Here is a 27,507-nt window from a genome sequence, read left to right as displayed (position 1 = left end):
CCTTCTTCCTGTGCCAGCCCTTGACGTTTTGGGAAGGCAGGGAGCATACTGTAACAGGTCTGATCCTCTCCAGGCTAAACATGCCTGTCCACTCAGCATTCCAGGTGATGACTCCCAGGCCCTTTGTCACCCAGGTCACCCTCCCCAAACCACCCCCTGGTGGCTGTGGCACATTTCCTTTGTCCAGGACACTGTACTTTTATTAACTCCCCCTAAGTCTGTGCTGCAGTTCTTAGCCACCTCATCACATCCTTGAAGCAGGCATTTACCGGATCCCCAAGGCCTCATCACACAAGAGCAGAGTTTCACACCTCACACACCGCACTCCAACCTTGTGTTTGGGCAACTGATCTTTTGAATCTAAGCCCACCACTCTACATTTGTCTCAATTAAATTTAGTCTCGCCAATTTCTTCCCTAACACTCCAAACCTTTGGGGAGTGTTTGGAATTCACGTTCTATCACCCAGGATTAATTCTGCCTCTCAGCTTTGAGACATCTGCAAATCCCATAAAAGATAAGGAAATCAATGAGACGTGAGCACCTCCCTGTGTTAAGCTCGGGGCAAAGTGCCTTATACATATTCTCATTCAATCTTCACACCAACTCTGTGAAATAGGTATTGACATCTACACTCTTATCCCCATTTCATAAACAAGAAAACTGAGTCTGACAGAGATTCAGTCACTTATATAAGGTCACCCAGGTACCAAATAGCCAAGCCAGCATTTCAACTCAGGCCTGTCTGAGACACACTATGTCACCAGACCCTCAGCATTTCCACATTGAATGGCCTTTTTCTAGATATGTCTGTCTCTCCAACAAGGCTGTGGGGTCTCTGACAATCGTGAATAGGTTTTGCCTCTGAATTCCCAGCCCCTGGCAAGTGCTTGGCACAGAGTAGGTGTTTTATGACTAGTGGAGGAGGGACAGTAAGGAAAGGAGTCACTGCGGGCTAGTGTGCGAGAGAATGCTTCTTGAGCTGAGCCCTGATGCTCAAATTCTTCTTTTAGAGCATTTATTATACCTTATAGAACATTAGGATATACTGTCATCCACATACGACCAGAAGGTTCTGTGTCCCCAGCACCCAGGACCATGCTGGCCCTATGATTATGATATTCATTCATTCGAGTCATTGGAAGCTGACCCAGAACAGTGACCCTGCATCCTCCCACACCCCTGTCCACCCCTGAGCCCAGCAGTGGGTCTCCCAGTGTGCCTCCCACCCCAAGCTGGCCTCCTCAGCACAGGGGGCTGCATGTTGGGAGGAAGAGGGTTCAGTGAGCCTCTGGCTGAGATTTCTCAAATGCTCTTGAGAGGATACCCAAATTTCTGACTAACTCAAACGCTCTGTCTCATAAAACAGATTCTTGAGCGAACTCACAGAACTTTTACACTGAGGAATCAGGGTAAGAAGAACATGCTTAATATAAAATGACCAAACACCACCACTGGTATCAAACTACCCTCTGAGTGTCCACCCAGTTCTGTCCACACAGCATCACTTTTCCATGCACACCCCCCTCATGGCATACAAAGCCTACTATGGCTTGTCCCTTCTCTACAGGCTGCAGGGACTTAATTCTTCTGAAAACCATCAAGTAGGAGTTCCACTAAACATATCCCGAGGGGTTAATAGACTGAAAGACAGACCAAGGGAAGGCAGGCTAGGGCCAGCGCTCACATGAAAGCGAAAGATCGAAAGCGCCATCTTGTGGTGATTTCACAATTTGCATGCTGCTTGACTTAACCGCTCCTCAGTAACAGCATCCCAGCATCCCACACTTTCCTTTGGAAGCCTTCCCCAGCCTGTAAAGCCTGAGAGGGCTGTATATCATGATGCCCACCGTCCCCTCTCCCACCCCCGACCCCAATAGTAGGGAATGGGAATATATGACCCAGGATGGCCAATCAGAGCCCAGCATCCTCCCCCCATGATTGGCTGAGACATGGGCACATTACCCAAGAAAGCCAATCAGGGACTTCACAAGATTTACCAGGTGGAAGCGAGAGAAAGAGGCTCCTCTTCTCTTTGATCACAAGCCATAGGATGTGGACTCCACACCAAAGGTCATCTTTGGGATCCTTTGAAGAAAACCTGCCCAAGAACAAAGCCAACACATAGAAGGAATCAGAGCAGAGAAATGGAGCGACGGGACTAAGACCACATGGGTTAGCCCCTGGATCTAGCTTTGCCTGAGGTTGTACCAGCTCTCTCTTCCCAGTTATACGAGCCAACTCATTCTGGTTTTGCTTGAGCTAGTTAGAATCAAGTATCTGTCACTTGTAATCAAAAGAAACTTAACACATCAATAAAGGAAAAAGAAAAAGTAAGGTCCAGTTGCAGACAATAAATTATGCTTACATTAACTTTATAATTCATAAGACTTTTTAAAAAACAACTGTGAATAACAGCTTTAGTGAATTAAAAACCGAAATAATTACATAATATAATAAATTTTAAAGCCGTGGATTTCAACCTAATAGATTAAAATAAAAAGCTAGCATGGAAGAAAGATCTCCATCAAAACGGTCAAAAAGAAGTGATTGTGGGGTATAATAGAACCCTTTCTGAGTATTTTATATTGTCAAATATCTCTTTGCAGCCTCTGAGGCAATATGGAGATATCCCCAGGACCTGCTAAATAAACCCTTTAAGCCAATAATCCCATTTCTAGAAGACTCTCTAATCCCTAAGAGAAGAACCCCAATCAAGGAAATTAATAATTACATGGAGATGTTCACTGCAGCATTATTTACTACAGGTAAAAATAAATAAACAAAAATGAAAGCAACCTCAAAACATTGTATATGACATACTCATACAATTGAGTATGTTATGGTATGTCAATTTCATTAAATATACATAGCTAGGCAAACTATTCATATGCTGACTATAGAAATATTTAATCAAAAATTTGTTGAACACCAACAATAATTTACTGAGTTCTTATTATGGGCTATGTTTTTACATGCTTCGTGTCATTTAATCCTGAAACAATTTAAATGTTAGGTACTTTTTTACAAACTCTATTATAGGTGTAATCTAAGGCTTGGAGGAATTTAGAACTTTTCAGTGAAAATGACAGACGAAGAATTTGAACCCTGTAGTCCGAGTCCAAAGTCCACACACATGCCTGCTGTGCTGCACTCCAGGAACCAGGGGAGGCACAGAGAAAGTCACCTGAGTTACATGAATAGGCCTTTGTGGGAGCTGCTTTGCACGTTTAGCTGTCCTTTTCACGTTCCAGGAGGAGGTAAAGGAAAGAGCCTTTATTCAGCCTCTACCAGGGGTCAGGCACTGTGCTGGGTACTTTGTTTCCATTGTCTACCTTAACCCTTGCAATGATCCCTAGGGGAGATATCACAATCCTTTATGTCTCCAGAAGCTGCGTTCAGAGAGACTGAGAGGTTTGCTCCCGGTCAGGGGCACAGCCCCTTAACCACGTGTGTAACAAGAAGATGAACAGAGAAATCAATGGAGACCTGCTTAGTCAAGCAGAGGATATGGATCTGGGAATGGTCTGGGGGCTTTGAAAGTCGGGCAGGATATCTGTGCTCTAAATCAGGGGGTGGGATATCTGTGCCATAAAGCCTGCAATAGGGAGAACAACATTATGATATAAATGGTTACCATTATTGCACTCTTACTACATGCCAACACTATCTATGATCTCTCACCTCATTCTAATAGTGGGCCTTCAACCCAGGCATTAATATCCCATTTTGCAGATTAGGACATCCAGCAAGTAAGTGGCACAACTAAGCTACAAAACTAAATAAAGATCCATTCTACTCCGCAGCACAGGGCCTCTCTGGGGCCCAGCACTCTCCACATCTGGATGGTTGAGTCTGTGGCACATTTCCAAACACTGGAGACAGAGAGGGGCTGGGGTGATGTACCCCACGTGGCTCCGGGCGAGGGCCGAGGTTCCGAATGGCAGCAGCACAGCTGGTGGGAGACAGCGGCCCAGCTCCCCACTAATTGTCCCCCTTTGTGGTGTTCGGTTAAGGACTCGGAAGAAACCAATCTTTGTGTCTTTTCATGGTTAAAATTCTACATGGAACAGAAACCTCAAAGCAGTCACCAAGCCAGTCTTTGTCAGGTTTCTAGGCAGTAAGGAGGCTGCATCTCAACACTCAGCGCTCAGAGAGAAGGGCTCGGTGATTCAAAGGGGAGCTCAACAAGAGCCTTTTCTCCTAAGTCCCTGCAATTTTGGACTCACTTTTAATCCCCGGAAGAAAAGTTGGATCCCTTTTCTCCGGCACATCGCAAGGCTGTTCCTGCAAGTTCAGAAACTGTCAGTGGAAGATTTCCACGAGTCGGGCGCTCCCCGTTTTCTACCCCATTCTGGTAGAATCAGCTTGGTTTTCAGAACTTTGAAACCTTCATTTTTGAAAAAGCTCAATACACTCAGCAATATATATATATATTTTTTTTTAACTCAAGTTCCTAAATACAAAGAAATAAATGCATTATAGTTTCACAAACAAGCTTCAACTGCATTTCTCCAGAATAAAGTACCAGGCAGGTTTCTGAAGAAGCCCCTCAGTGGAAGCTTTGGCTTAATGTGCTTGTCCTAAAAGAGCGTGTTTATCCTGAAAGAAAAACCAAAGGCAGATTTAGGTACCTGGGGTCTCCGAATCCCCTCTCCCAGGTAGGAAAGGAGCTGTTCCCAGCTTCGAGAAGAATAAACAGCTTCTAAAGGCAAAGACCTCTTGCCTTCTCTGGGCCAATCGTCACCATCATCATCAAACCTATCACTTCTAGAGCAGCTAAAATGTGCAGGGCCCTGCCTGAGGCATGCGACATACTTTATTCCATCAAATCCTCAAACACTCTAGAGAAGAGGCCTGCTTATCCCCACTCTACAGGTGAGAAAGCTTGAAGACTCTGAAGAACATACAGCTAGCAAGGGGCAGAGCCAAGGTCAAGCGAAGCTGTCAGACTCCAGTCTGAGTTCTTTCTGCCCCAACCTCCTGCACCACTGCCCTTCTCCAAACCCTGTGCTGAACTGATCAGGACCCACAAACCTGGAGATGAGACTGTGATGCTGAGGCGGGAAATTTTCCTCCTTCTCTTCAAGAGGCTTTCCGTTGACCCACCCAACCAGGCTGTTCCCAAACAAATGTCCTCTGACCTGTCTCCCCAGACAAAGTGGTACTCCAGCCTCTGTCTTCTTTATTACTCTGGTCAGCCAACCAACTGCACACAAAAACCCTGCTCAAGGACCCTGGGATCCAAAGGCAGCAATGGTTCAGCCATTTTGGAGAGCACTTTGACAGAATATTATCATCAAAAATGCCCATTTCTGGCATCCTACAAAATACCTGACGAGTACTCCATAAATGGATGGCACACTCAAATGGGACAATTAAAGATAATTTAATAAAGGAAAGTCAGTAATGTGCTGAGGCCAGCTCTACCAGCCCATGAGAGACGATTGCTACATTTTCAGAATTTTTGTGAGTCAGTTATTAAATTGTTGATATCTTGGAATTAGCCATGGTGGGAGAATTTACACCACAGAAATCAGGAAATGCTACAAATCAGGGTTTGGTTTGGTTTTTCCCAGAGAGCCAGTTATTAAACATTTACCAGCATACCCCTGGAAGAATTTATAAAAATATGGGCAAAGTTAAGGGAAATTGAATGGGATAATGCAGTCCCCTGGGGTTAGCAACAGTGGGGAGCTGTTGGCAATCAAACCCTGAAGGAGCAAGAGTGAGGAATGGTTACCAAACCTGGAAAGTGTAGCTGGAGAGGAGGGCCCTCCCACAGCACCTTTGAGAGAGGCGACCCTGGAGGGCAGGAGACAAGGAAAGAAATACCCCAACTCACCCCCTTCCCACCTTACCATCTCCGCCTGGTGCCTGCCATTGACCGAGCCCACCTGAAAGCAGAGGGTGAGGGAGCCCCCTGGTGAAGTCCATAATGATCAGCCTCCGGGGGCACCGTGCAGATGAATGAAAGGTAGAAAATGGATCTGGGGGCACCCTGTATCCGGAACAATATGCCACCAATTGTTTAAAAAAAAAAAAAAAAGCCACATCTGGAAGAGCCACCAAGTACCTGGTAACAAAAGTTACCTCCAGGGAAGGAGGCTGGGCAACTGGGGTCATCAGAGGGAGACTTTTGTCAGACTCCTTTCACATTGTTTGACTTTTATTCCTGTGCATATATTACCTTTTTAAAAAGCAGCGAGATTTTCTAAGCAGCAATGCTTTTCTCTCTTTACACATTTGAGGTGCCTACTAAGCGCAGAGCTCGCCATTTGGTGGGACAGTAACTGGCTGCCAGAGTGCAAGGTTTCAGGGAGCATCACTTGCTAAGGAGAGATGCCTCCTGGAATAATTCCATGCAGCAACCCACTGGGGAAAACATGGAAGTCCCCAAGATGCAAGGTAGTATCCGCACTGGAGGAAAACGTGCACTTGGGAGCTGGCCTCTGCCCCGGATTGGCTCTGGGAACTGGGCAACTGAGCTTCAGTTTCCTGGCTGATGGTAGAAGAAAACTGCTGCTAACGTAGTGGGGCAGGCGGGGGCTGGTTTAGATGCCAAGGAGAGGAGATTTCCTTCAAGGCAGAAACTCCGTGATCCCCATCAAGGGACTGAGGGGGCTGCCCTCTGAGCACTTCTCTTTCCAAGTCCTCTGCACCCACCTCCCAGCCTTGCCATCTGGAAAAGGCTTCCTGGAATCAGCAGTTGCCTTTGGGAGGTGGGGACGGAGCTCCACCTTGTGGCTGCTCAGATAGCTCCCTGGAGGTGGCAAAGGATTCTGGAAGTGAAGTCAGGGCTTGGAAATGCTCCAAATAAAGACTCCACCCACAAGTTCACCCAACACATCTGCCTCCTCCTCCCTCACTCCCTGTCAACACTGTGCCTATGGAGGAAGATCACCCCTGCGAAGGTTAGCCCAGGTCCCTCTGGGACCATGGCTGCCTGTCAACTCCATGGAGGAGGGAGCCCCTCAGAGGCCCTTCAGACAATGGCCACATTCATCCCCTGAGGCCCCCAACAACACAAAATACCCAAACAGAATGTGACAGCATTTCTGGTCTACATTTAATGAATGCTTTGAACCCCTGCCAAAATACTTAATGAAATTTTGTCACAGGACCCATAAGATTTTGGCAGACTCAAAAATATTAATTCGTAGTGTAATATGCTGTGATCTAGAAACAGAGGCAAAGTTGTACAATACAGGTCTTCTCTCCAGCCTGTCATTTTTAATTATAAACTCATTGGTGATAATGTTCAAATTTAAATGGCAGCCCCTCCCTGAATGGGAGGCAGGGCCAAGTGACTCTCCTGCCTAGTGGCTCTGTAGCCAGCCCACACACCCCCACCCCCCCCACCCCTGCTCACCTTACGGAGCACTTTCTAAGTGAGAGGCTTGCACAGGGTGCTTGCACACATACACAGCTCCAATTCACTCCCATGAGATGTTTCAGAAAGCACATTCGGGAGGCCGAGGGGAAGAGCTGGTCTAGAGGACCCGGTCCCCACACCTGCCACTGAGGAAACAGGGATGCTTCTGGTAAGGTTGGAAAAGGCCTTGTCCTTCGGCCTCTGGGTAACCCAGATGAAGGGATGAGGCCCAGAAAGGGGAAAGGTCTCAGCCTAGACTCAGCTCTGTCCCCAACTCCCTCTCGAATGTTCTTTCATGGAGCCACACTGTCTCTGGTTGAGGCTCAGAGAAAGAGCATCTTTACTGTGACAGAAAGGTGGAGGGAGGCCATGCCTGCCTGAATATACTGGACCCCTGGGAAACATTGTGAGCTTCCCCATGTGTTCAGCTTCCTGGTTGTGGGGGCTGAGTTCTGGAAGGCCTCCAGCTGGCCAGCAGGTCACCTTGTCCAATCCTTTTATTTCATAAATGGGTAAACTGAGGTCACAAAGGGAACACAGCCTAGTTATGAGACCTCGGCAGGGGGAACAATACCTAGGAGGGTCCCCCACCACAGGCCTGGGACATGGGTAGGGGCTGGAGGGCAGGTCCCGGGCAGGAAAGTCAGGGCTTTGCCAGCCGCATTGTGACCTCTCTCCCTATAAAACCAGAAGGAACAGCGGCCTCTTCGTGACCAGGGTGTAGAGAAAATGGTTTCTTACAATAATTTGAATGGAAACTAAGAGAAAGAAACAGAAGGCATGTCTTTCTTGTTTGAAATGAACGTAGAGCACTTGAAAAATAAAACATATTTATTCTGAACAGTAAAAAACAAACTCAGCCATTTCTCCATGAGCCTTTGTGTTGCAGGAGCATTTGCTTACCACTCACGCTTTCAGTCTCCACTTACACGCTCCCTCCTCCCTCCCTGAAGCCTTCCTAGTTCTGCCAGGCGGACTTGAGTGATTCCCTCAAGTGGGGGACACCCACTGCCCATGCTCTCCTCCAGCGTGGCGCTGGTCACTTCCCATCTCCTCACTAGACAGCGAGACCCCCAAGGGCTGAACCTGGGGCCAAGGCCTCTCTGGGACACTCCCAGGGCTCAGCCTGGCACGCAAACCTAGCAGGTGCTCAGTAAATGCTTGAGACCAACTAAATGAAGAGCTACCTGGACTCATCATTAATTAAAGTACAAAAAGCATATGAATGCAACTTTGTGGATCCTGATATCGAGGAATCACAAAATACGGATGAACAAAGTCTAATGCAATCCTTTGAGAAACAAGTTGCCTTACACATAGGGTTTACCGGGTTTCCAATTCGGCGGGTGATCTTCCCATAAAAGGTCTCTTCTAGCTCTCAGGTTCTAGAACTCTGGGTGGCACATGGCCCACAAGGGTTTAATCAGCTCTAGATCCAAGAAAGCAAAGGCCCAGGGGAGGAGAAGCAGGGCCACACTGCAAGGGGGTCAGAATTCCATTTTATTTCTTGTTAGTTTATAATTTTCCATTTTTAAAACCACTAACTTGAATATAGAATATATACACTCAATTTAAAAAAATTTTAAATAATAAAAAGATATAAGCCAAACGGTCTCTCTCCCATTCCTGTGCCCCACCCACTCATTCAGGCAACAACCCCAGTGTTAACAGTGTCCTGCGCAGGTCCCAGAGTTTCTTCACACTTACACCAGCAAGAAGAGTATCTATTTTATATCCCCTCTTGTTTGTACATAAAGCACGGATACTATACTCACTGTTCTACACCTTAGTCTTTGCTGTTGCTTTGTTTCGCTCTCTTAATATACCTTGGAGACCTTTCCATAGCAGTACATAAAGAGCCTGCTCGTTATTTTCTTATAGCTACATAGCATTCTTCTATATGGATGTGACATACTGCATCTACCACTCCTCTCTGGATGGACACATGGGTGGTTTCCACCTTTTATATTTCAAACCATACTGCAGTGAATAGCTTACCTCATTTCAGTTATGTAAAAAAACTTGCTTGCTCAGATTTTACCTCTTTTCTGAAGCCTCTCTGAGCCCTTCAAGCCAACCCAGCTCCCTCACTTCTTCCACATCCCCTTCGGTTTATTTTCTGAGATCTTCTGGCACCCATGAGGAAGGACGGGAGTGGGCAGCCCAACCTCCCAACTCAGCCCTCTTCATTCTGGAGGCAGAGCTGTGCCTCCCAGTTCTCCAGCCCTCAGCCCACTCCTCTCCCCACACCTTAACTGCCAACCCCCCCCCCCACCTGCCCAGGGCAGGCCTGCACACCTAGGGAGGACCAAGAAACACTTCATGGGTGACGGATCCACATGTCCGCCTGAGTTGTTGTACAACCATTACCCTCTCTCACCAACAGGTGGCAGTGCTTTCCACCTTTAGACAACTAAGATGCTCCACAGGCGGCCCTGCTCCTCAAAGAACAAGACTCCTGAGGATGGGTGTAGCTTTAATGACTTCAGTCCTATGATCGTCCACACAGCTCTCTACATGATCCTCCCAACAGCCTAAGGCCATGACTACAATTTTCTCCTGTTCCTTCCTCCTCTGTCCTTTTCCATGTAGCAGGTGTATGCAGCTTGTATTGTTTTCTTCTACACTAGGAGACAGAATCACCTAGTGGTTATGAACTTGGACTCTTGAATCAGACTTATGTCCAAAACCCAATTCCTCCACTGACTTGCTGTGCAACCTCTGGCAACTGACTTCACCTGTCTGAGCTTCCACTGCCCTCTCTGCATGACAGGAGTGTAACAGAGCACACCTCATGGAGTTGGTGTCAGGATTAAATCAGGAGTAACGCTAGCACGGTGCTGGGCACATGGTAAGTGCTCAGTGGATATTTGTTCTTATTTGTGTTCCGTTGATATGCATTGTCTGTCTGAACTTTGCACCTCGATCCTGGAGGCTTTCTCAATATACTCTGGTCTTCCATCAGTTCTCCACACACTACAGGCTTGTTCCTGCCCCAGAGTCTGCACTTGCTGGGGCCTCTGCCTGGAACGCTCTCCCTCTAGCTCTCCCCATGGCTGGCTCCTTCTCATCTTTCAAGTCGCAGCTTCCATGTCATCTCCTCAGAGATCTTCCCTGCCACCTCACCAGAGTAGGTTTCTCCTGTTTTTCCCCACAGTGGCACTCTGTTTATTTAGCACTCATTACCACCTGCTGTTATCTTAAGTGTTCATTCATTTTTGTGGCTGTGATCTATTTACCTATTGGAATGTAAATTCCGGGAGGGCAGCTCCACGGGTTTGCTGAGGTTTCCAGCACTGCACACAGTGACCCCCGCACCCAAAGGCACTTCATAAATGACTGGCAGGGGATTGGCTAAGTGAATGAGAGCATGTAGGCAGAGTTGTATTCGCATTCTGTCCACTGGCTGCTTTGCACGCTTGTGTTCAGATTCCCAGGCAGACTACCAACTCTTTGAGGCAGGAATGGAGTTTTCTCCCACACCCAGCCATCAACTGGACCCACTGCCAGTGCTCAGTGGGTGGAGCCAGGACTTAGCGGAGGGTGGGGAGCAACTGAGAGGGCTGCTGAGGGCTTGATAGGAGGACAGGGCCCCTCACATTCCCCCCCTAAACATACCACCACGGGGCGATTCCTGGGAATGATGGAGATGCACTTCTGGCCCCTGCTACTCCAAGTGGCTTTCCTTAGAACCAGTCCCAGGTCTCTTCCTGCTGATGGTCACCCACCCAGTTGTGCCTTGCCCTCAGCAACTACTCATCCTCCACTCAGCTCTGAGAAGTCCCTCCACTTCCCTGCCCCTCATGAGCATTCCAGGGATGTCCGTTCTCCGGAATGGACTGGAAAGCCTGCCCACGTCCATTCCTACACCGCTTAGAGAAACATGGTTGCACGACTCTCTTTCATAAAGAGAAGGGACATCTCCTACTCCAGCAGGTGCAGAGGTCTCCTCGGGGCACAGTGTGATTCAGAGAGGCCCATGGGTTTGAGTGTGACACAAAATTGTCCTATGGGAGTCAGGCCCAAGTAAGAAAAGTGCTCTGTCCAGCCAAGTCAGAAAATGTCCACATGGCTAGAGAGAGACCCATCTTGGACACACTCCACTCAGAAGCACACAGCTTCCCACTGTGTAGAACTAAACCTCTCACACATGATCCATTCTCTCTCCAGCCCAGATTTTCCTGGAGCTGGGAAGTTGGAAATACACACAATAGTGGGGCACAAACACTTCACCATTTAACATACATTCAAATCAATGTCCACATTCAACCACAAAACATACTGAACACCTCTTATGTGGCGAACGCTGTTCTCGACACTGGGAAGACAGAGGTTAATAAGCTAGACAGTGTACTACCAGCATATGAAACTTTCAGTTTAGTGAGAGAGATGGACAAGGAACAGCAAACAAATAAATAGTATGTAAACCACCCACAGATTTATGTGCTGGTGGAGATAGAGTGATGTGATGAAGAGTGACCGCTGGGCCTGGGGAGGGTGGCTTTGGCCAGGACCATCAGGAGGGCCTCCTCTGAGAAGGAGCTGGCATGGCTAGAGTGCTCCAGGTAGAGGGCACAGCAAGTGCAAAGGCACTAGGTGGAGACCAGTGTTGCGGGAACACAGAGGGGAACGGAGGGAGAAACTGGAGATGAGGCTGAGAGACCCCCAGGTCAGTAGGGGCAGATGAGGTAGAACCTTGTTAACTAGGGTTAAAATGAAAAGAAGGGGCATTTTAACCTAAGTGCAATGCGAAACCTCTGCAGGGTTTTAGGCAGGGAAGTTAAGTGATCTTTCACTCAGGAAAAGTTGACTTAACATCATGGCGATGATGAACGAATGAATTGAATGAACAACTACTGAACGAATGAACATAAGTAACCTAAGGTTTCTCGGTGCCAAGTTCATGCTGAGTTCTTCAGGGACATGGGGACAAGAAGCTCAGGACAGTCCACAAACTCTGGGACCATGAACTGTAGCCCAAACAGAACGCGGAGAATAGCCCCTTCGCCACTCACAGAGGCTGCTGGCTTCAACTCTGCAGCACAGCTCAGCTCTCAGCCCCTCATAAGCTCTGCTCACAGTGCACATAGGGAGACCAGGGAGGAAAGGAGATCATTTAACGTCACACAGCCAGGTGACTCCCCAAGAAGTCAAGTGAGGGCAGCACTCATCAGTGAGCCTGGAGACTTCCCGCTGGTCTGCAAGCCCCTGAGGACACCTTATACACCTCCACTCCCACCCCATTATCCCTTTTTGAGATGCAGAAGATGAGGCCTGAGAGGAGAAGGATTTTCTCAAGGTAGCAGAGGGAACCCAGACCTCTCGATTCTCACTAAGAAAACAACAACAGAGATCAACTTCATTATTTTTTTGTGGGTGTGAGGAAGATCAGCCCTGAGTTAACATCCATGCTAATCCTCCTCTTTTTGCTGAGGAAGACCGGCTCTGAGCTAACATCTGTTGCCAATCCTCCTCCTTTTTTTTTTACCCCCCAAAGCCCCAGTAGATAGTTGTACGTCATAGTTGCACATCCTTCTAGTTGCTGTATGTGGGACGCAGCCTCAGCATGGCCGGAAAAGAGGTGCCTCGGTGCGCGCCGGGGATCCGAACCCGGGCCGCCAGTAGTGGAGTGCGCACACTTAACTGCTAAGCCACGGGGCCGGCCCCAGAGATCAACTTCAAACACAACAAGGTCCCCTGCGTGCCATGGTCACAGCCCTTCCCCACAAGAGCAAGCAACCAGCAGACACGCACGGACCTTCTCCCACAGGGCTTCACCCACCTCCACACCTGTGACAGCTGCCCTCCCCCACAGAGCTGGGCTGTGGTTTCCACCCCATGTTCCCAGCCCCTAGCTGGAGCTGACCAGAGTGGGTATTCACATAAAGGGCGAAAGGGACAGAAGGAGGCTGAGTGGTCAACATCACAGGGACTAAAGCCATATAGCCCTGTGTTCCAATTCTGGCTCTACTGCCTGCTGGCTCCATGACCCTGGACATGTATCTTAACCTCCTTGAGCCTCAGTCTTCTCATACTTAAAAGGCAGATAAAAATATACAACTCACAGGCTTGTGAGTTTAATAAAATCATGCATATTGAGGGTGTCGCTCAATGTCCCTCTCACAAAAATTGCTTACGAATAGTATTTATATCAATATGAATAACAATAATGATGATGGAGTCAAGTAAAGAGAGACCAGTACTGAGCATCTTGACCCTGGGCATTCCCAGTGCGCATGCAAATGGGCATATTTGTTAAAGCAAAAAAGAAGACTGGGATGTTTTAGAAAGATTCCCATTTTTCTAAATAAAGTTTTCTGCATAGCCCTCAAATGAGCAGAAAATCCAGTCCTGCTGCGTTCCCAGCACCCCCACCCCAGCCCATCCTGGACTCCAAGAGAGCCACCTCCCAGTTCCCACTCCAGGACACACCTCTCAGTGGTAACAGCTGTTGCGGTGAGCAGCCTGTGGCTCCGGCTTTGAGAGCTGGTGTTGTCACCGCGGTTAACTCCCCTCCTCTCTCCCTCAGTGCCCAGAGAGGAGGTGTCTGAGGGAGCAGAAAGAGTATCATGTGGCCAAGGTTTTGGCAGAGATTGCCTACGACTTACCTGTGGCCATGGGAGTGACTGGTAGCGAAGGCGTGACCAGGGTTTCTATCAGCCCTTGCCTGACCCCCACAGCCAGCAGGGTAATTAGGGACCTCTCCTCCTCGGATTATGACATCTCCATTTCCCACTCCACCCCATCTGATCTCCTAAAGTTACACCACCACAGAATGAGGGAACAGATACCCACCCAGCAAGCCCTCTGCCCACCAAGGGCTGAGCACCCAGCAGAGCCTGGCGCTGCGGTGCCAACTTGTGGGCCAATTCTCAGGTTACAGGAGATGGAGTAATCCCAGAGAAGTGGTACAACGCAGCTCCCTGCTCCTTTCTCCCCTAAAGGTGAGGAAGGGTGGTGTATGTGCACGCATGTATACATGCATGTGAGCCACGCACAGGCAGACACACACATACGTGAACACCCGGTGCCCATGCACAAATCCATTCTCTCCACGAATATCCTTTGAGCATCAACTGTGCTGGGCCAGGCACTAACGCCGGGTGCTGAGGGCACAGAAGAGGGAGGGGCATAAAAGAAAGGCCTCGCCTGTGGGCAGATGTGAATGTGTCATCTTTGCTTCTCCTGTTCCCTTTCTAGGGCAGACTCCATCCCACAGACCCTTCTCCTGGCACCTCCATTGTCATTGCTATCATTAGGGTCACGATGGGCCACTGGTGCTTCTCTATTGCATTCAGCAAAAAAGGGCTCCTAGATCAATGCATTCCACGGCAGTCTGCTTTCCTTAGACTGACAGTGAGTAATACGTTTCTGTGCCCAGACTTGGGGGGACCCACAGTGCCAGAGCTGAGGTGCAATTAAGAGGCGTCTCCCTCCCTGTAAGGAGCAGCCACTACCTTCTCCCTCACATGCACACGGGGGGCTGCTTTTCACACTTTCCTGTTTGTCTTTCTCACTCTGCTTTGTGTCTTCCCCACCAGCCCCAGGCCCAGGATGCCTGTCGCCTGGTCCCTGCTTCTCTTTCACTATTTCTGCTTCAGAAATACTCCCTGAAAAATGTCCATCTTGGCCCCAATTAGCATCAGCTGGGGCACTCAGCACAGCGAAATCTAAACATTGCCATTAAGTGAGCATTCCGTCCAGAACAGCCCCTTCTCTATCCTCATGACGCAGCACGGGAAAAAAAGAATGAGGGGAGCCATGATCACCCCTCTTGGAATATCCAGATCCTCCACATCTTTTCCCAGCACACACTGCTACTCTCTCATTAGATACTGCTGCACCCACTTATAAGCCCCCTGGGATCAGGCAGCACTGGACTCATGGGGATGGTGTCCTCCCGGCTGTCAGAACGCTGTCCTTCTGGGAAGTCGGTGTGGGCGGTGTCCTCCCTCCCGCTGCCCCCACCCCCACTTCAGATGCAAAGTGCACATATGGCTCATCTCCATCTTTGGGGGAGGTTCTGTCTAAAGTCCTCCCAAAGATTCAGATTGTATGACAAATCACGTTCTAGACTATCGTGGCGAGAAAGGCCGGGGACATCTGCATCATTACCCCCAGACAACAGCTTCATTAGGCTGAAAGAGAGGTTTGCAGCCGCGTGAGCTCCGCCACTGACCTGGGCCTCTCACTTCCCCATTGTCTGTGGGCTCCAAGGCTCTCGCTCCAAACCATATGGTCTGTTTGGGCATCTCACACTGCCTTCCACGAAAAGCAGGCGTGTTGGGAAGCTCTTCGGGAAAGCCAGAAGCCTGCCCGTAGGATCCCAGGTGCAATCCTGCCCCAAAGTGGAGTCAAACTGGGCCAGGAGAGAGAAACCACCAGAGATCAGAGGAGGCTGAGCTCTAAAAAGCAGTGTGTGGGCCCGAGGGGAGGAGACGAGCTCCTTAGCCAGAGGGCAAAGGAGATGAGCACCCTGGCATTCATCCCCTCGGAGAGCAGGCAGCCTGCTGTCCCCATACTGTCTGACAGCACCTTGGTATGAACAGCGCAGGGGGAAGCAGTGCTCAAGCTAGGTCCACTCTTTCTTCTCCGTGGCCCCTTCTCAGTCCCCCAAGTATCTGGAGACCCCTTAAGGGCCCAATACTCCAGGTATTTCTCCCACGAAGACAATAAGCAGACCCACAATCTGGCAGACTGGAGTCTGAGGCAGCCAGTGCCCAGGCCCCAAGGCCCCAAAAACCTGAAAACCAGGCTGTCCCTTTCAAGAGGACACCCTTGGGTCTGGCTTAGAGAGGGCTGGGTGAGCCGCTCCAATCCCTAACTCTTCAAAACCCCATCTCTTTGAAACTCCACTGTGCTCCAAGCCTTTGCAAGATTCCAGATAGATGGAATGAACCCCTGAGGGCAGCAGAGCCACCTGAGCCTGGTGTCCTGGGGGAGAGGAAAGTTGAGCACCCCTGCCCAGAGGATGCCCTGGCTAGCGCCTGGTGGCCCAGAGCTGGTGTGCCCTTATTGTCATCAAGAAACCGGCCAATGTGGGCGTCGCCTGATGTTTCTTTGCAGGTAGGAGAAGAAAACATAAACTCTCGTGCCCAGCACTTCCATTCTGCCAATGGGGCGGATTAGGGTCAGGATTAACATTTTAAACTCGACCAGACTTTCTGACTCAAAGATCTTGGCATGCTAATCGTATTACTATCCCTAGGATTATTGCTTTACTCGCTACAGAACAGCTTCTAAAATCAAACTGCGTCAAGTTCCCCCCTGTTTTCTCTTGGGTCCTTTTGGGGGGTTCGTAGCTTGTTAAGAGGAGTTTTCAAGTCGAACTTCACTTAATATCGCTCTCCTTCCTCGCAACAGGCGGCGGTAAGAAAACGGGCAACAGGGTCCCTTTATTCCCGCCCACGCCTGCTCCTAATTCCTGGTAATTTATCCCACATTAAAACTTCTTTAAGTAAGAATGGACAAGCATCAGCACCTGCTATGCAAATACGGCCAAATCCAGCCGGGCCGCGGGGCTTGTGCCCGCCCGACCGCGCGCGGCCATTCAGGCTCCCGAGGCGCCGGCGGCGCTTCATATGGAAACGGCGAGGGGCTGACAGATTGCGACGTGCTCCTCGGGCCAGGCGGGGCTGGGGGAGGGGACCGAGTGACAGCACGCCCTCAGCCTCGGAAAATGCCCCAGAGGCGAATATCTGGACCTCTCCCGAAGATTTTCTTCACCTCGGGAGAGGTGATCCTACGGGCAGGCTTCTGGCTTTCCCGAAGAGCTTCCCAACACGCCTGCTTTGGTGAAGAAAATCCCGAGGATTTTCTTCACCCGCATTTTTTCTTCCACCCATCTTTTATTGTTTCTTCATGAGACGCCTTATTTTAATGCCAACACCTATATTCTCCGATTTCCCCTGATTTCATCCCTATTCTCTAGGAGAGCGTCTGAAGTTTCCTAAGTGTTTGTAACAACGCCCCCCGTCTTCTGCAGGCGCGTGGTCACCGGGAATGACCCCACCTTGCCCGTGTCCCCAGGAGCAGGCTGGGCGGCCTGGGCCGTTGTCTTGCGCCCGCGGAGCCAGCCCAGGACGCAAGCCCCATCCTGGCGTGGCGCAGTGTCCTGCCTTGTTGGATAACAAGGATTAGTTTGGTGGGGACCTTTGAAGCCATTGCCCTCCTCACGTGGCTGGAGGTGGCGGCGCGGTCGCCTCTCGTGCCGCCCTAATCGGCTCACGCGGCTGGGCGGCGCGCGGGCCTGGCAGGGAACTGCGGCCAGCGCCCCCGCGCGCTCCCGGGGCCGCGCAGGGGGAAGAGCCGCGGCGCGAGGGTCGTCTTGGCAGTGCTCGGAAGGCCCCCTTCTTCCAGCCAAGGCGGCTTTATTTGTGGCTCCGTAAAGACATGGAGAAACGCCGGCTCTCCAGGGCCGGAGCAAACCCGCGGCGGCGGCGAGGTGGGGGCGCGGGCGGCCGGCGGCCCAAAGAGATGCAAAGTGATAAATACATTGTTTAGCGGCCGCCCGCTCGCTCGGGCCCTGGGGGGCATAGAAAATGAGGCACTTTCTTCCCCCTTTAACTCGAGGGGAGTACCCATAATTCATGTATGTTATAATTCTTCATTGCCCCTAGGTAGTCTGGGAAAACTGGAAGAAAAGAAAATGCCAGAAAGTTACGGTAAAACTTAGGATGCGGCCGAAGTCACTTTCTTTGCTCCTGCTGCGAGTGTTTGAAAAAGAAGAATGCTCCTGGACTGTAACAAGCAAAAAGAATGAAGAAGACAAAAGATTTCCAGAAAAAGGTTTAGCTAGAAGACAAGGCAAGTGAAACTGAAAGGAGAAAAAAAGCATTTACAATGGAACAATAAGTGTACTAATCGCTTTGATATATTATACAAGCCCAAAGACCCCAAACATTGTGTAATTATTTATAAATGACTTCTCCACTCCTGTGTATAATGCAGAGGAAAGAATAAAACTGCAGGCTACTCTCTAAACTATTTCTAAATAGACCTGGTTCAAAAGAAGGCAGAAGTGTTTGAAATAAAATAATTAATGGTGGATTTTATGGTTGTCTCATTAAAACATTTTAATTACTACAAACAAAATGCATTTGTGTTCGAACCCTACGTGAATTTATGTCGCTGAGTGTTAAGGTAGAGAAAAGCAAAAGGAAAACCCTTCAGCTAGTTCTCCACTCTCTGTGTTTATTTCTGAATTCTCTTCATAAACCAATAGTTAAACTCCATTAGGATAAATTTCATGGCAACTTCTTTTGCCCAGGAAGAAGAAAACACGCTGACGCAGCTTCCCCACACCTGATCCACAAGCATCTTGAGGCGGAAATGTTTTTCATCTCAACTGAAGACATTCTTAAGAATTGAAAAACGCAGCAGACAAAATGAAACTTCTCAGCAAAATTAACTCTGGCTTTAGCACTATCCTGGGGCAGGTGCAGCCTGGATTTGAGGAGCTAAATCTAGTGACAGCAACAGCAGGGGCTGTATTTTGTTTTGTTTTGTTTTGTTTAATCTGAGCCCAGATTTAACTTGAAGAAATCTACAAAAGCAAAACTCAGAGGCTTTAAAGGAGGGTCTGGATTGCTTGGTAGCCTCAAGCAGCTGACATGAAAATGATTTCAGGCCTCACTGCTGGGGAGGGGCTGGGGGGAGCACCTTCTGCCTGCTCTCTCTTCATTTCAGGGCCTGCACCCTTGTAGGCCCTCCCTGCACAAGCGTGCACACCCCCTTCGCCTCCCCCACTCTACTTGGGGTACAAAAAGGACATTGTTTCACTCTAGACTGGCCCATACCGCAAATGCACTTCAAACCTTGGGCCAGCTCAAGCACATACTGTCCCCCCACCACCACCAGGCTTGAGAACTCCAATCAAATCTGAAAAACTCTTGGGGAAATAATTCATTTGGCTGCAGAATTGCCCAGTGTGTTTTTGGAAAACATTCCTCACACAGCCCTAGAATAAAGTAGATTTGCACCAGGACTTCCCCTGGAGGCCAAGATTTATCCCACACGTATGTAGATTGTACACAACCAAACACATCGGTACACAATGCCACAGAATATTCAAGCAGACATCTCTGAGGTGGGAGATGTATACAGCCGTCACTGTATTTAGCAGGGCAGGGGCCGAGGGGGCCTCCACGGATTTCTGGAAACCATGGATAATTTGCCATTTTCCTTGCTCTGTCACTGAAAGACCCCTCTGTTTCCCCCCTCCTGCCTCGTCTCCCTCCTCCCTTTTTCCCCCCCTTCCACAACTGTCATGGGTCATCAGTAAAGAAAATAGGGAATTGTTTCTCCTTTCCATTCCCCCAACCCCACCCTGCTTCTCTTAGATGGAAACGCATATCTGCGGGTGTATTTAATGGACTGAAAGGAACACTGCCCGCCTCTGAGTCCGACATCATCCTTCATCCCTTCCTCTTGAGTAACTGCACCTTTTTCTTCCTTTTTTCTAAAAAGATTACAACTTTTTCTTTCCAAAATGCCACCCACAAAATCAATGCCATCTCTCCCCCCACCCAGGTAGCTGAAGAAAGAAAATGATGATGGAAGTTGAGCAGTCTTGTTTAGAAAGCGTGGCCCTCTCCACAGCTTTACCTTCTGCAAAACTGCCCATCAAGGCTGCCCCTGTGGATGTTAGCCAACAGCCTTATAAACTCAGTGCAGTGCGCTGCCCTGTGCCCAGTACCTGGATGGATAAGGGACTGAGTAAAGGGCCAGCACCATTCACCTCTCCTATCATAAGCTGCATACTTTGCCTGTAACCACACAAAACTCAGATCTATATGTAGCTGCCACAGCACTCTTGAACTTAATATTCTGTCTAACCAACTGGAGTGGATGGGGAATCACAAATGTCAGCAAAAACAATTTGGGGGGGAAAGTATGAAACGTGATGGTGTCCTCCCCACTCCAACACATTCAGATTATCATCCGAGCACTTGTAATTACAGGACACTAACCCCTCAGCCTCACTCCTGTTACAGCATCTCTAAAAGATAGTTTACTCAATCTCAGGCTTCCCTGTTTCTGAGAACTGAAAGAGAAGATGGCAAGGAGGTCGTTCGGCTCAGCCTCATGTCCACAAACAGGCTTGAAGGCTGTGGGTACCAACTCCAAATGAAGTCATACACATGGTCACTGAGACACCGACAGGGCTGGAGGAAGAAGATATGCACCACAAATTTAAATCTGGATCTATCCCTGGGTCTCCATGCCTACAGGCACTATAAGTTGATGTTCATTTTAAAATCCTGAAATTTTCTTGTGAACAGCACAGACTGCTTTGTGTTTTTATGTGTACATCACATCAATTTATTACATGTAAACATTTATAATTTGCCACTATTTTCTCCTATATTGGCCTTTCTTTATTAAGAAAAATACATATACCAAGAATCTCAAAAGACCCTGAAAGCATCGGATGCCTTGCTCAACCCTGAGAGCTTCTTCCTCCCATCTCCCCAGAAAACTGCTTTCTTCATCAGTCTGTTGATGTCAGAAATGTCCTCTCAATAAAGAAATGAAATCACCTCCCCGCTAGTTCCACAGTGGTCTTGAGCCAGACCTCCAGAGCTGCCCGGAACAGGTGTGCACCCTCTGGCCCCTGCGTGCCTTTCAAGGATCCTCCCCTCACCTCACTGTCCCTATCATCAGACAGGCAGGCCAAGCCACAGGAGGAGCTCCAGTCTTGGCATCACTTGGAGCATCTCTGAGCTGTCACAGGACCATCCAAGATCTGCCTCAAGGGCTTAGGCAAGCACAGGATAGGAGGGTGAATGCTAAAGCAAGATATTTATCCCCGTATGAGGGGCAAACAGAGGATCTAGGTATCAGTCAATAGCGGCTTCAGCATGTGGTCCAGATTTCCAGAGATGCTGATTCTGGGTGTCTGGGGTGGGGACCTCCATCATCACTACCACCTCAGGTGACCACACTATGAGAAATTGGCTTAATCCAGTCCCTTGGAACATCTGCCCCACCCACCCACCTCCACCCCCCAGCAGATTGGCAGCTGGATGGCTCCCACATCAGGCAGCCAGAACACCTGGTGCAGCCCTCACCACCTTGGCGCCTGCTGTGGTTGGATTTATTACACACCCACATCGCATCCTATTGTGCTCTGGGAATGAGGGCTTCCACAGATGTGCTCTGTACTAGGCTTCAAGGGATTTGGGGGGGTGGAAATTTCATCTTACCCAGCAAGGATACTTACCTTCCTAGAAGGGGCCCAGCCTTTTTCTCTCGAGGAGAAATCTCTGAGTCGCAAAAGGAACAGGTCTGAGCCTAAGTTACCATCTCATCCTCATCCTCCCAGGGGTCAGCTCCATTCACAGTGGGTCACTTGTAGGAGGAACCCCCAAGCCTCAGATGCACTTATGAAAAGCACAGGGGCAGGCACTAACATCCAGGGAAGAGTAGCCACATGTACTGCCCAAGAGCCACAAGCAGGCAGGGCAAGGCTAAGATGCCTGCCTGGTCAGGCCACTAAGGCTCCGGCAGAGGAGGGGGACAAAGGCAAGAGAGAGCACAGAGCCACTACTAGCTCATAAGGTGCCTTTGTATTTGAAAAGCACACTTGAAAAGCACACTTCTCTGGGCAGATGCAGTCCCACATCAGGGTGCGTGTCTTGGCGGGGGGTGGAGAGGCTATATTTTAGTTCCCATGTGCCCTGGATAGTCTTGTGCAGTAAACCACTGGAATAACTGTGACAGCCCTGCTCAGAGAGAGCAGCAAGAGGAGGAGACAGAAAGGAAGAAGAAAGGCCACCATGATCATTCAAGGCCCATCACAACTGCCCCCTACCCTCTTCCCACTGGCTCCACATTGCCGCCACAGTCATCCCCACCTCTCCCTTCTGTCTAGATTGTCTAGTCACATCCCAACCATCCTTCAAGGGCTTCTCGACTCCCCCTCTGCCAGGAAGCCTTCCCTTTGGGGGATGCACAATGCTCTTCAGATCTGCTCCCCTTAATGGGCCCTCAGTACTTCTCTTAGCCAGGAGCAGGTCACCTGTCTGTGGCCACGTGTCCCCTGCCCCAGGACTACAGGTCTGCCTGCTTCTCCACAGAGCACCTGGCACAGGGCAGCAGGTACTCACTGTGTCTTTATTGATTAATGGTGATGGGAAAACATGGAATGGGAGCTGAAAGGACTCCTGATCCTGGCCCTAATCTGACCACCAGTGATCCCTGGGGTAACCTGGAGAAAAGACGTCCCCATCTCCCGCCTCAGTTTCCCACGTATGAGGTGCAGTGGATGGATGAATAATCTCCAAGGGTTCTGCCGGCATTGAACACTAGGCTTATGAGACTCAGAGCCCATGGCCCCCATCAGCCAGGTTTTCACCCTGTTCCCCACTCTCTAGCACAATGCTTGGTCCAAAACAGGCAAGCAATATGGTATATAGGTTGCCTCAGTCTCTACGCATTGGCAACCTGAGCATTTAACTTGGTGTCGTATTTAACAAACCACAGATGTCAAACCTGGCCAATTCAAGCAAAAAAGCCCTACTAGGAAAAGGCCTACTATGGGGTTTCTCCTGCAATCAGTGGGAAGGCTGAAGAACCAGGCTTGGAAAACAGGCCGGGGTGGGGGGCGGGCGGTGCAGAACCACAGCTGAAGGCAGGCCCAGAGAAGAGCTAGGTCAGGGCACCCACTGGCTCTAGGCCACCTCTTCCACCACTGGCCCTTCCAAGTTGCTGCCACGACACAGTGTACTCTGAACTGCCACTGGCTTAGAGTGTAAGTTCCAAGTGGGACATGCATTCGACCCCACTTAAGTCACTTGGCCATGCCCTAATTGCCAGGAATGGGGAGGAAGGTGCTCCTGTATTCAAATTCCTCAATAGGAAGGCTCTTCAGGTGCAAGGCAGCCAAGAAATGACAAATGGCCACTCCAATGACCCTGTTCCCCTGACCAAACAGATTCTCTCCTCCAGGAATTTGGAAAAGGAACTGTAGTATACGAAATAGTGGCTCCCCAAAAGATATCTCCACCCAGAACCTCAGAATGTGAACTTATTTGGAATAAGGGTCTTGGCAGCTGCAATTAAGGTAAGGATTTTGAGATGAAAGCATCCTGGATTAGGGTGAGCTCTAAATCCAATGACCAGTGTCCTTATAAGAGACAAAAAAGAAGACACAGGAAACACAGAGGAGAAAGAGGCAGAGACGGAAGTGGTGCAGCAACAAGCCAAGTAATGCCAAGGTTGCCAGGAGCCACCAGAAGCTAGGAGAAGCATGGAATGGATTCTCCCTGAGAGCCTCCAAAAACAGCCAACCCTTCTGATGCCTTGATTTCAGACTTCTAGCCTCCTGAACTGTGAGAGAATAAATTTCTGTTGTTTTAAGGCCCCTAGTTTGTGGTAATTTATTATGGCAGTCGCAGGAAAATAATCCAGGGGCCAAGCGCTGTCATCAAGTGGAGGCTGGTGGCAGTGTACTGGGACCATGGGAAGCCAAAGCAGGAGGAGAAACAGAGGCAAGAAGCGGTGTGAGGACCCCGGGCTCCTGCAGACTCATATCAAAGCCAGCAGCCCTTGGGCTCCTTGAGATGCCCAGGATCACCCAACAATTTCCCTTTCTTGCTTAGGCTGATTAAAGACACTTTTTGTGACTTCTAACAAACCTAGAGCCCTTATATATGGCCGAGTCCAGCCTTCCCTCTAGGTTGGGAGTACATGTGGGGTGCAGTGGGGGGAAGGGAGGGCTGGGTAGAGTCTGCTGACCAGAAGACAAGCATTGGTCAGCCAGCCACAGAGGGCTCTGCCTCCAGACAGCACCCCTCCAGAAAGTGGACAGTGTCCCAGGCAGAGTCGGCACCGAGGACAGCAGGCCAGGCACCAGGCCTGAGGCCACCACCCAGATATCATGGGGAGGAGGCTGAAACTTTGCTGAAAGGTGTTCATTTTGATTTTTACCCCCCACCCCCATGATCTGGGGTTCCTTGGGGACTATTTTCCCCTAAGGACTAAGTTGGGGGGATCTGGGCTTCTATTGCTCCAGAGTGATCATTGGTGACCAGAGAAAAGTGACTCCTGACCGGCAGTGAAAACCTTCTGCTAGAACCGGCGCCTTTACATCACTGAGGGGAAGAAGGGGACAGGTGCAGAGGGGCTCCGCTGAGTACCTGCTACCCTCTCTCCTGGGCCAGGAAAGCCCGGGCCCTCGCTGGCTCGCACTCTGAAGAAGCCTCAGAGGCTGCAAGCACCGCTCCAAGGGATGCAGCGCAAAAGGGGATGGGGGAGCGGTGGAGGCTCCTGAGTGGAGCGGATTCGCAGGCTTCTGTGACTTTTCAGAGTCTTCGGACAGGGTTGGGGGGGTTGGGAGGATTAGGAGGGTTCAGTGGAGACTCCATCCAATTGGGGAAATCATCCATTCGTTTACTTTCCGCACTGCCTCCCACACCCCCGCCCCCGGGTGAAGGTCCGCAGAGCCATTCTCCTATTTCTTCACCCACCCGGGCGGAGCAGGGGCGTTTATCTCTGCCCTCTGCTCTATGACCCTCACCTGGCCGCTCTCTGGTCTATCTAGATAGGGTTTTCCCCGGGTTCTGAGGGCGCTGCATCTCGCAACCATTCATCGGGCACTGGGTTACAAAAGCGCCCTGCCCAGTGTCCCACGAACATGACCTCACATCATCCTCAACAGGGTAGACTTGTGCCCCATTTACGGATGGAGAAAGTGAAGTCAAATCACTTGCCCAAAGTCACCAGACCGCTCAGCAGCCGGAGAGAGGAAGAAAACCCAGGCTCGCAGCCGGCTCCAGGTTTCCGCAACTCGCTGAACCGCTCACACTTTCCTGCCGGCGCCCCGCCTCCCCATCCCACCCCAGCGAGGGGCGCCCCGCCCGCCCCCGGAGGAGCGTGCCTCGGCAGCTAATCGCGGGACGCCCCCGCCTGGGTTTCACTGCTTGGAGACGCCCTGGCCGGCTCGGCCCAGAGACAGCTCCCGCGGCCGCGCGACGCCGCCGATTGGCCCGCGGTAATTACGGGCACGCTCCGGGAGGGGGAGGGGCGGGGGCGGCCCCCCGCGAGCATAAATTATGCAAATACCCGGGCGCCGCACGGGGCTGACCTGCCGCCTCGCTCCATTCACCGGAGCTGCCACGGGGGCGGCGGTGGCAAGGGGGGGGGCGCCCATTGTTGCGCCGGGTACTTAAGGGGTCCTGAGGCCGGTCGTGTGCCACACTCGGTACTCACACGAGCTGATCTGATAGCCGGCAAGATCACTCGGGAGACCAGCCGGGAGTGTGGCCTCTACAAGCGAGGCGAGAAAGCGAGGCTAAGTTCCCGGTGCGTCCCTGCGCCCTTCCAGGCCTTCGCGCCCGAAGCGGGCACAGAGTAGGCCCGGGCCGTTCGGAACGTAAGTGCGCCCCGGCGGCCCTACCCTCAGCCCAGGCTTCTGCCCTCTAAGCTCCATCTTATCCGTCCGTCGGTCCTGAACAAAGCAACGATGCCAGCCTCTCTGGACACACGCCTCTCGGACCTTGACTGCGCCAGCAGCAGCAGCAGCAGCGACCTCTCCGGCTTCCTCACCGACGAGGAGGACTGTGCCAGGCTCCAACCTCCAGGTTCCGCCTCGGGGCCGCCCGTGCCAGCCTGCAGGGGCGCTCCTGGGATTCCCGGGGCGTCTGATACTTCCCGGGCGCAGGACGACGAGCAGGAGAGGCGGCGGCGCAGGGGCCGCGCGCGGGTGCGTTCAGAGGCGCTGCTGCACTCGCTGCGCAGGAGCCGGCGCGTCAAGGCCAACGACCGCGAGCGCAACCGCATGCACAACTTGAACGCGGCGCTGGACGCGCTGCGCAGCGTGCTGCCCTCCTTCCCCGACGACACCAAGCTCACCAAGATCGAGACGCTGCGCTTCGCCTACAACTACATCTGGGCTCTGGCGGAGACCCTGCGCCTGGCAGACCAGGGGCTGCCCGGGGGCGGTGCCCGGGAGCGCCTCCTGCCGCCGCAGTGTGCCCCCTGCCTGCCCGGGCCCCCAAGCCCCGCCAGCGACTCCGAGTCCTGGGGCTCCGGTGCTGCCTCCTCTCCCTGCACCGCCGCCGCCTCGCCACTCTCTGACCCCAGTAGCCCCGCAGCCTCCGAAGATTTCGCCTACGGCCCCGGCGACCCCCTTTTCTCCTTCCCTGGCCTGCCCAAGGATTTGCTCCACACGACACCCTGTTTCATCCCTTACCAGTAGGCCCTTTTTAGACACCGTTACCTTCTCCCGCCCCCAGGCAACAGGCAGTAGATGGGGCCCCAGCTGCGGCCTCCGGACCCCCAGTCCAGGCGGAGAGAGGAAGCAGGAGCATTCAAGGGGCGGGGGATACCTGAGCCGCTTACTACGTCGGTGCACCCTCGCCGCCGTAGCTGCCCCTTGGTCTATTCCTCCAGCCCTCAGCCCCGGGCCCCTCCTGCCCGCCCCTAGACGGCCTTCCCTTTTGCACTTTCTGAACTCCACAAAACCTCCTTTGTGGCTGGCTCAGAGCTGACCCCAGCCACCATTTCAGTGTGATTTAGAAAAGGGACAGATCAGCCCCTGAAGACGAGGTGAAAAGTCAATTTTACAATTTGTAGAACTCTAATGAAGAAAAACGAGCATGAAAATTCGGTTTGAGCCGGCTGACAATACAATGAAAAGGCTTAAAAAGGAGAGACAAGGAGTGGGCTTCATGCATTATGGATCCCGACCCCCACCACTGCAGGGTTGCTCGAGGAAGAACCCGAGACTCTTGCGTAGCTATTCAGGCACTGGGCTGGAGAGTACTTTAATTTATTCAAGATGCTTCATTCATATGAAAATGTATTTTTGTACATAAAGAGTTTATTCTATTATTATGAGCTATCAAAGTTTACATTTTTGTACTGCAGATGTCTCATGTAAATAAACTAAAAACAATGTCACCAAGTTTCTTGCCTAATGTTGATGTCTCTCTGGGGCTTTTCTTCCCTCCTGCTGGCGGCTCAACCACGAAAGTGAAACGCTATCCCCAACCACCTCTGAACCCTCCAGCCCCATTTCAAAAACAATTAACAAATAAAATGCACCTGATTTCCACCAAGAAACGGATAAAGACAGACAAGGGTGTTGGGGATCCATCATTTCCTTTCACCTTGTAAACACAAGGGAGA

The 27,507-nt window shown here is 50.7% G+C and overlaps 1 protein-coding gene and 1 long non-coding RNA gene across 3 annotated transcripts in view; one reads left to right on the top strand and one right to left on the bottom strand.

Annotated features, from left to right (window-relative positions):
• The window catches only part of LOC131405670 (uncharacterized), a 110,852-nt gene extending 108,561 nt beyond the window's left edge, over window positions 1-2,291 (bottom strand). For both annotated transcript variants that reach the window (XR_009220008.1, XR_009220007.1), the window contains exon 1: window positions 2,000-2,291. This is a non-coding gene — a long non-coding RNA (uncharacterized LOC131405670). The remainder of the gene's footprint in view (window positions 1-1,999) is intronic.
• Window positions 2,292-25,492: 23,201 nt separating this feature from the next.
• Window positions 25,493-27,279, top strand: NEUROG1 (neurogenin 1). Its single transcript, XM_058541372.1, has one exon. The coding sequence runs from the start codon at window positions 25,841-25,843 to the stop codon at window positions 26,573-26,575; it is 735 nt and encodes a 244-aa protein (XP_058397355.1). The 5' UTR covers window positions 25,493-25,840; the 3' UTR covers window positions 26,576-27,279.
• The last annotated feature ends 228 nt before the right edge of the window (window positions 27,280-27,507 follow it).

The sequence above is a fragment of the Diceros bicornis genome, chromosome 1 (genome assembly GCF_020826845.1).
Source record: "Diceros bicornis minor isolate mBicDic1 chromosome 1, mDicBic1.mat.cur, whole genome shotgun sequence".
NCBI lineage: Eukaryota > Metazoa > Chordata > Mammalia > Perissodactyla > Rhinocerotidae > Diceros > Diceros bicornis.
This window is presented reverse-complemented; position numbering and strand designations above follow the sequence as displayed.